This window comes from Neolamprologus brichardi, chromosome 4 (genome assembly GCF_056152115.1).
Source record: "Neolamprologus brichardi isolate AB-2024 chromosome 4, ASM5615211v1, whole genome shotgun sequence".
In the NCBI taxonomy this organism is placed as follows: Eukaryota; Metazoa; Chordata; class Actinopteri; order Cichliformes; family Cichlidae; genus Neolamprologus; species Neolamprologus brichardi.
In genome coordinates, this window is record NC_142107.1 from 4,035,026 (window position 1) to 4,044,549 (window position 9,524).

Below are 9,524 nucleotides of genomic sequence, written 5' to 3' on the forward strand. Positions count from 1 at the left end.
AAAAGAGGTCGCCCCTCTCAAACACAAGAAAGCCATCACAGCGGGGGCAGAGAGGCACTTACACAATCAGTTTCTACTCACACACACAGGGCTCGCTGTGTGTGTGAGAGTGTCTTCAACAGAGACACAGCTACATTTTTTATTTTTTAAATGACACTCACACTCTCAGATACTCATTTTCACACTTGAGCTTTTGGCACATGTACATGCAAAGCTTCAGTTTGGCCTGCTCAGGCTAAACTGAGGGAAAAGGGAGCGCAGGAGGGAAGGGGGGGGGGGGGGGGGGGGGGGGAAGGAAAAAAGAAAAAGAAAAAAGAAGACATGTATGTGAACGGACGGATGCATGAACAAACTGGCAGACAGGCTCTTGAACACTTTAAAAGAAAAACAAAGACACTCCCCCCTCCCCGCCTCTATCTTTGATCCTGTCCACGCCCCTTTCGGGGTCACGTGTCTCTAGCAGCACCAGAGGAGCCCTCTGATCGGTGGGTACAGCCATCAGTCCAGTCACTCGGTCTCGAGGATGAGCGGCGGTTGCTCGTTGTCTTCCTCTAAGCGTAGGTCGCTGAGGTCGTCGTCAAGCCCCACCCCTCCCACAGCGCCCTGCTCTTCACAGTAACCTAGGAAACAAGAGTTCACAAGTCAAACATTGAGGAGATTTCTTCTGATTCGATCACTTCCAAACTTGTCCCGCCTTTCTGCACAACTTAATTACAGATAGTCGCTCCAGAACAGCCATCTTTACAAAAAAGAAAAAAAGTTTTGATTCGTTTTTATTTACCTATTGCCTTTTTTTCCCCCAATCAGAAAAAAAGAAAGAAAGATATCAATACTGTGTCACCTACCCTTTGAGACAGCAGCACTGTAGGTCTGGGCCACAAGTGGGCGATCATGTGACGCCTGCTCAAGGATCTCATTGGGGGGCTCGGTACTCCCGTCTAACCTGAAGCCAAAGACGGAAATCCTCAGTTTAACTCCCCAAAATTTACCTTACCAGCTAAAGCGAGCCACAATCTGCCAATGCTGTGTTACCTGTGCTGCTTCGTTAGTGTGCATTCGCCCCCCTCTTGTGGATCCAGGTTGTACATATACAGGTAGCCATCAGCCGCTGCTACAAGCAACCTGGGAGTCTTCTGAATCCTAATTTTTAACAATTAAAAATGGAGATTCATGAAAGATCCACAAAGCCAATCCAACACGTCAATCACATTTATCCTCTTCAGCATTTTCTCTTCTTCAGCACCAGATGTGACATACCAAGCAGCTAATAAGAATCCTACAAGCTCATTAATATTTTCCAGTTTCCTATTCTTAGATTCCTCCTCTGAGTCCTTGGCACACAGATGAGGAGTGGCAGAGATGGCGGATGTTACATTACTCAAGTATTTGCATTATTTTAAGTGCCTGTCAGAAGCTCAGGACCTATTATGGAAATGCTACTAACTTCAGCTCTCCATACAAAGTGGTACAAAGGCAGAGTGACAGAAGCCTGCACATCCTCAGGAAAACCACCTTGTATAAACTTATTGATTATTATTAATTATTAATACTACTCGCTACAACTTTAAATTGAAAAAAAAAAAAAAGTAGGTCAAAGGTGACCAAAGATTAAAATCAGTCAGTATTTTAAAACTTCCTACAATCAAAGTGCAACGTAAATAAAATGTGCTAGAAAATTTGTATGACCTGTGATTGTAAATTCAGTCAACTCTACTTCACTTTTTCCCCCCCCTTTCTCTGGCGTGATAAGAAAAGTAACAATTTCATAATGTCTCAAACGCAGTGCTGCATTTGTGTGTGTGTACTCACACAGCTAAGGCGCAGATATTCTTATGCCCGCAAAAGGGTAGACGTACGGTGGCGAAGGCTCGCCCCTGGGTAAACATTTCCGTGACTTGGGAAGGCAGGTAGGTGGTGGACGCCATCAAGACCTTCCCCAGGTAACCTCCCCACGTGGTGGGCTCCTCGGCTGGCCTGAGCGTACACGTACAGAATGTGAGATGCATGTTTTCGTTGGAGGAAGCAGCAGCTTGATAAGTGGCTACGAAACAAGCCATCCAAAGACAGACAGCTACGTACACATACTTCTCCTTCTGTGTTTCTAATTTGAAGATGTGGACCGTCTCTGTGTTGCTGGAGGCAGAAAGGTACAGGCTGTCCATACTGAACGCCAGCGAACAGATGCTCACGCACCTGAGGAGACAAGCACGGCAACACACGTGCACAGAGGAGATGGTAAACACGTACAAAAGCGTGCACAGATGTTACGAAGAATCAAAACTGCAGTGCATGAGCCGTCTACCTCTTGACTCCTCGTCGAAACTCGAAGAGCTTCTGTCCCTCTGGGATCGAGAAGACACGGATGACTGTACCCTGAGAGGAAGTGAAAAAAGGCACAAAATATGTACAGAGTTGCAACACTATTACAGGATGCAAGAATCAAAATCCTCATTTCCTCATGTGGAAAACAAAATTAGCTGCGGAGATGACAGGGTAATGTCCCGCACAGCAGCTGAACTACCTTCTCTGATGCTGTAGCCAGCTTAGTTCCAGTAGCATCGAAAGCCAGAGCCGCTAATGGGCTGTCGTGGGCTGGAATCATATTTGCTGCTCTCTGGAAAACGACACACAGATTAACTACTTTACAAACCTGCTTTCAGGCCCAGAAACATCTTCAGACAAAAACAGCCAAACACACAAACACTGCAGGAGTACTCAGACCTCTATATAGGAGAAGCCAAACCACCAATTTACAAAACACATGACACAACACAGGAGAACCAGCTGAAGAGGAAAAGACTCAACTCTAAGCCTGCACTTTAAAGACAAAGGTCGCTCTTTCAAAGATGCAAATGTTCACATTTTAGGCCGAGAAGATGGAAAAGTAAAGGAGGTCATCCACGTCCACTATGAAAGACCATCAATTAACCATGTTTGTGATTCCGGTCAGACACAGGGGCCATGCAGTCCTCCAAGACTCCTCCATCACTATGTGTTGCTGGAAACGCATGAGTTAAGTAATTGCTGAATGGTGATTGGTTGACTAGATCAGGGAGCGACAGCTGAATTAACCAGCAACGCTTTTAAAAGTAATAACTGTGGTTCTTCACTGCAGCTGGCTGACCGACCAATAACAGCACTGCCTCCATCTGACAACAGAGCTCTCTGCAGGCAGACGGCTCTGTGCCCCGACTAGAGCGACTACATCTGCTGTTACAGGCTGTTCAACCCCCGCTCGCACTCACACTGTGCCTCAGGAGACCTCAGCAGCCACACAATGGTTGGGCAGGGCAGTGTCTCACAGAGGTTTCACACTTCGGTGCTCAGTGATGGTAATGACCCAGTCTTTTTTCACAACTTGGCTGATGATTAACAACAACCCTTAGTGGAAAACCCCCACTAGGTGTTAAACACCTCTCAGCCCAAGTAGTTTTAAAACTGAGGAAGCCTCTTTGATAAACCTAAAGAAATCCAGCTGATTTCTTTTCAAGCACTCAAAGCTACCATGACCTGGACGACTGAGTATCCACGCAGACATTCGTCAGAAACTGAAACACTACTGTAGCACAGCAAGCGTATGCCCCGGAAAATTATTGTAATAAATCCTGATGATGGCTTTATTTAAAAACAGGAGCACATAAAGTATCATTGTCTGGGTTCACCTACCAAGTTGACTGTGTCAAACACTTGGACCTCTCCTATCGTAGCACTGCCTGGGTATGCCAGGTAACAGTTATCATTGCTGATGGAAAGGGCGCACAATCCTGGAGAGATACGAGCACAAAGACAAACTAATCAGTAAAAAAATGATGGAGAGAAAAAACAAAACGTGTCAACACAACCAACTACAACAATGGTATCGGTAACATTAAAAAAAGAAAGGAGAAGAAATGAAAAGTCTTAGTGTTGAGAGCGGCAGACAAAACAACACTGTTCAAAATAAACTGAGAAAATGAAAGAGGAGGCACTTCTCAGCTGATACGAGAAAGTCATATTACTGCTTTCAGTGGGCCTCACTCACAAACCGCGTGAGCACACGTTACGCACAAATCTGAGTCGTACTCTGCAAACAAATTTTGAATAGCTACGTATGAATCTTGGGCTAACTGAACAGATGGTCCTTTTACTCCAGCTCTTTATTCTCTTCTGATTAGTTTTATTCATTCGTTTTAAACCTGTGCTACAGTCCAGATCTACATACACAGTCATGGAGGCCCAAGCCCAAGATTTTTTCCCTTTCATTTTAAAATGATTCCGATTTGCTGACACACGAAAAGGACAAAACTAGATTTGTACATTTCTAAATATTCATGATGAGGCTCAATACAAGCACATACATGTAAAGTGGAAAAAAAGGTAAACTTTTATAAAAGGCACATATTACATTCACTATATTTTCATATTTATATGATGATGATGATGATGATGATGATGATGATGATGATGATGATGATGATGATAGACTGTTTCTTCAGACTCACCTGAAGGGTTAGGCGGAGTCTCTCTAATAGTGTGCAGCACTTTCATGTCTCTGATGTTGTGAATATAGAGCGACTCTTCCAGGCACACAATCAGCCTCTGCGGAGGAACCACGCAACATCAACTTGTGTGTACTTAGCAAACATAGTCGTCATTAGAGGGCAAATAAGCCTCCTCGTATTCATGAACACTGCAAACGACCTTTGGCCTACCTGTCTGTTGAGCTTCACAGCCAGTATAGTGTTTGAATAGGAGTAGTTGCAGATCTCAGTTCCCTTCTTGAAGTGACAGACTTTGAGCTTCCGGGGGGCCTTCAGACTAACTATAGCCACCAGGCTGCTGGAGAACAGACGCTCCACAATGCACACATCCTCAGTGTCAGCTGCAGGAGACGGACACAAAATTATTATTTCATCAGTGCTCTGACATTTTATAATCACTTATGTGATTAAAGGATTAGATCCTAGATCAGTTTGACAATTTGGGCTTAGACATTAAAGCATCCCATAATAACTACAATACTGTAATAAATAATCAGCTGACAAGCAAAGGAATAAAGCTCCAAGCATGATAGTGCATTTGTAGCCTGTAGGTGCCATAGAGCGCTGTGCAGCCCCACATACCCGTTTACTGTCACCAGGGGGCAGTGTCAAAAATACAACAAAGGAAATACGTGCTACGCTGTTGTTAGCGTAACCCGTACCATCCAGAAGAAATAACTCAAAATACTTAATCGGTGAAGTGAAACCAAATGTTAAAAACAGTAACCTATATCTGCTGCCAGTGAGTGCATTTCCCCATTCCTCCTTGTGGTGAGCTCTACCTTGTTTCCCCTTTCCTAGTTAAGCTAATTGAGTTACGCATTGTTGCTTCTTCACTTCCTGATTTTCTTGATAGCTAAAGATTTACACCAACGTGTCTACCCTAAATCTTTATTTTTTGACTCTACTCGAGTTATTTTGTGTGATTCAGACTTCAAAATATACATATCCACCTATAGTGGAACAAAGAACCACAGTAGCATCACTGATAACTGAAAGAATTACTAAATGAAGGAAAGCTGAATTCATGTTTTTCTACTGCTATCATACTTAAAACTCAGCTTGGATCCTTTGTTTTAGTGATGATTAATAACATTGGTGGAATATGGGGCACAGCTGTGGAAGCGGGACATGCCACAAACAGGAGAACCACTACTTAAGGAAGCTGTCTTCTGATTGGCTGACATTTGAAAACAAAAGGTTTCAACAGCAGCCGGTATGGGTTGCTGTCTCAAAGCCAGAGGAAATACAAAAGCAAGAGGGAGGGGGAAAAAATTATTACTTGCACAGATTACTCGTAGTTTTAAACTCTGACCATGCTGAATGTGCACCATGTAACAGTGTGTATGAAATGTGAGCAAAACATTCTGGGACTGGGGATATTGGTGAGCTCCCCCCCCCCCCCCCCCCCTTCTCTCTTTGACCATCTTCAGCGTGGCTGCTATTTTTAGATCACTCCATGGAAGTCGCGTTAAGTCTCATTGCATCTGCGCCTCTGTAATACTGTTGGATCTCCTCCAGTGTCTCAAATCATGATCCTTAAAACTTTATTTTCATTTTGAAGAGTGGAACAAGCTGTAGGAAGCCAAGCGGTCCACGTGGCGAGTGAAAATTGGTTTGGTGAGGCCAAGAAGAAAACTCCTGGCATGCAATGCAACTCAGGGCTATTCATCTAAACCGGGGGAGGGGGGCGCCTCAAGGGCCGGTGTCCTGCTGGCTTCAGGTGTGTCCTTGACCCAACACAGCTGATTTACATGGCTTAATTACTTCCTGAAGTTCTCCAGAGGCCTGGTAATGAACTAATCATTTGATTCAGGTGTGTTGACCCAGGGTGCTATCTAAAACCTACACCGGCCATAGAGGCCTGGAGTATTCCACCCCTGATCTAAACATCATCTCTCCGAGTCCAGAACTCTGCAGAGGGAGGGCAACTCACACACACACACACACAAAGGGGAAAAAGGGTCAGTGTTTATCTGCTTGCAAGTCTGAGGTCTGTGGTGAAACTGCAGCATGCACAGTTCCAGTGGTCAGAAAGGGACTTCCAGGGAATGATCCAAAAATACAGAGTGGGCTGGAATCTGTCTGGTCTTGCTCAAGAAGTATAGATGTGGATAGTTTTGCATTTTATAGGTAGACTGTGTGAACGTCTTTCCTTCTTTTATCTAGGGTGCAAAAAACAAACAAAAAGCTAGCCTCTAACACTTTGTTTCATGAAAGAGTCGAACGAGCGCTGTTCAGAAATTGTAGAAATGGCTTTCCCATTCTCTTAAATCACCTACTCCCGTCTTCTTCTTTGGTATTTAAATATAAATTAATTAGCAAAAAAGTCAGAATACAACATATAGGTGAATAAAAGGGATGCAGCAGAAATCATATGTAACCTTTGTCCATATACAAGGAGGATGGTTGATGCTTAAGCATACTAGTAAGGGCAGACATACTTCATTAATTATTTAAAGTAAAAGCACTGCACTAGTGGTATAGTGACTCCAAACTAACAGGAACAAATGCAGTAATACCTCATAAAATATAATTAAGAAATGAAGTAACAGTTTTTATAAGACAAGTACCTTTAAAGCCAACTAACTTAAAACAAATTTGCTGTGCTGCAAATACCTCAATGGCCAACTACATCTGGACAACTAGATAAAGGTATATCTGGCAGCCTCTCCAGCGAGTCTCTGTCCTGCAGCTGGTAAAGGTAGTCGGCCATTTTATAACAGGCAAACCTTGCAGTGTCCTCCTTCCCCTGTGCAGTTTTTCGCGTTACGCCGCATGGACCGATTATCTACCTGTTGAACGTGGCTTCAGCTCTACAGTGTGCAGTAGATCGCCGTCAGTCATAGGTAGCACAGATGGAATCTGTGCCTGGGCGTGAAGACTAACTGCAGAGGCAAAGGAAGAGCGACATCGAGGACCACCGCAACAGGGGCCTACTCTGTCTACGCCATTAGCATACACATGTGTGGTTAAATTACTGGAAAGAATTTCATGTTATGCAGCCTCGTGCACCATTACCACCACCATTACACCCAAGTTGCACTTTCACAAAAACAAACAAACCAAAAAAAAAAAATGCATGCCTTTAAAACAAAACACAAAACAGCTAACTGCATGCAACTATTGTGTGTGCATTCTGTTTAGTGATTGGATGAGGAAAACAAACACAAACGGGTGAGTAGATGGTAGTAGAAAGCCAGAACAGAGGTCAGTTTATACTTACTACATTCATAAATCTGCTCCAATTTGTCCACAGAGGACAGGGAGAAAAACTTGTATCCTGATTTGGTGCCAACAGCTAAGGACCTGTACATAACACAGAAAGGAAGCGTGGCAGTGACCAAGCACGGTGTCACACAGACATACACTGAATAACAATGTACTCTGTGGTCGTTGTTACAGCCACATTGTATTAGTCTACACAATGAAAAACAGGGGGGTTCGGTCTAATTTCAGTGATCTCGGCTAACTCCGCGTACCCTAGATACATTGGTCATTGTGGTCTCAGTGTGATTGTGATCACACGACTAACGCTGTGTCTCAATAATACCAGGCCTCTGCTGCTGAGAGCAAACACCGGCAAATTTAGTATATGACCGAGTTTAAATTCGACATGTCTATCTTAATCATATTAAAACAAATACAGTGACCCAGTTCGAGTCACAATTTCCTACAACAATTTCCAGCAGTCTTCCAGCTGTTCACCAGTAATGAGTCCAAAACACAGAAAAATCGAATTGCCTTTTACTATTTCTATCTACAGCTAGCCTAAATAAGTAATTACAATTACCCGTAGCAAATATGCGTCTACAGCACACTTAATTTACGAGCATGTTGCTAGTTAGCCTCGGACCACAAAACACTATGCTAGCTAGCAAGCTATGCTAGCATCTGATAAAATAAAAGGTAAATGGATAGTTTAAAAGACCCAAAACACGACGCCTACTGATAGTCTTTTCTAGCATGACAAAAACCACATCTATGAGATTTCAAATCCATTCCTGTGACCCCGCTAGGCGTCCAGACAAGTCCAAGCTGGGTTAATTAGCATTAGCTAGTTTCACAGCACAGGCCATCCGATCCCAAGCCACTTTCCCCGGCCCTGCCTTACGTGTTGTCCTGGTTAAAGTTGGCGAAGAGCAGCTGGCTTCCGCCAGCGTCTCCGTTTTGACTGGCCAGGTTCATGGGTTCGGCACCATCGACGTATAAAGCTTCAGTAGAAATAGCAGCAGCTGGACTGAATACAGTGGTAAGGACCAGAAGTGTTGAGCTTTACGGAACCATCTCTGTTTGCTGCTCTGCTCTGCTCTGCTCTAACGATTGTTGTTGTTTTCCACAGGAGCTGTTGCTCACCCCCAATACGCATGCGTTATGCGCACAGCGTGCAGTTCCTTTAAAGGGCCATGACAGATTTTAATAAACGAGCTCCCCGGACTCTAAAAAGGAAACGATACAAAACAAAAATATGAAATGAACACAAACAAAACATTAAAAAAAAACCAAAAAAAAACCCCACAAACAAAATTATGGTAAAACGGTAAACATACTGGTATCTCGGTTTCTGTCTTGTTTAAGCCAATAGGGAGACAGAAACCAGGACCAATCACGACTCTATCAGAAGACTCCTCTGTACATTGAGGATTTCAGAGAACCAGCGCCCCCCATCGTTACATTGTGTAAAAGTCATCTACAATGGAGGCGCTGCTAGCAAGTATTTATTCTACAGTTCCCATCTCCTCATAACACCAGCATGAAAAATTATATTGTATCTTTATTTTAGCTTTAATTTAGTTTAAAATTTTAACCCCTTGTTATTCTCTTTTTTAAATTATTAAATATATATAAACAATCACCAATCGAGGCAACAGGATCCTCCCTAAAATCACGATAGTTTATAGTGAACTTTTAAAATGATAAATAGTCAGTTTATTTCTAATTTGAACCCTGTGCAATCTACATTTTATGTGCAAAATTTGTGTTTATTTGTCACTTCTTTTTAAA

General features: G+C 43.2%; 1 protein-coding gene across 3 annotated transcripts; it reads right to left on the reverse strand.

Moving 5' to 3' along the window:
* Positions 1 to 272: 272 nt before the first annotated feature.
* Positions 273 to 8,887, reverse strand: wipi2 (WD repeat domain, phosphoinositide interacting 2). Of its 3 annotated transcripts, XM_087839645.1 has the most exons (13): positions 8,635 to 8,887; positions 7,747 to 7,829; positions 7,316 to 7,465; positions 4,692 to 4,861; positions 4,482 to 4,578; positions 3,667 to 3,764; positions 2,522 to 2,614; positions 2,303 to 2,373; positions 2,080 to 2,193; positions 1,810 to 1,974; positions 1,033 to 1,140; positions 846 to 943; positions 273 to 620 (listed from the first exon to the last, which is right to left on the reverse strand). In XM_087839645.1, exons 1-13 carry the CDS (start codon positions 8,706 to 8,708, stop codon positions 508 to 510), a joined length of 1,434 nt encoding a protein of 477 aa, XP_087695771.1. In that variant the 5' UTR covers positions 8,709 to 8,887; the 3' UTR covers positions 273 to 507. The 3 variants fall into 3 exon arrangements, with proteins under 3 accessions (XP_087695771.1, XP_006798054.1, XP_006798053.1); XM_006797991.3 differs by lacking the exon at positions 7,316 to 7,465 and having other exon boundaries at positions 2,086 to 2,193; positions 8,635 to 8,883; XM_006797990.3 differs by lacking the exon at positions 7,316 to 7,465 and having other exon boundaries at positions 8,635 to 8,883.
* Positions 8,888 to 9,524: the final 637 nt, after the last annotated feature.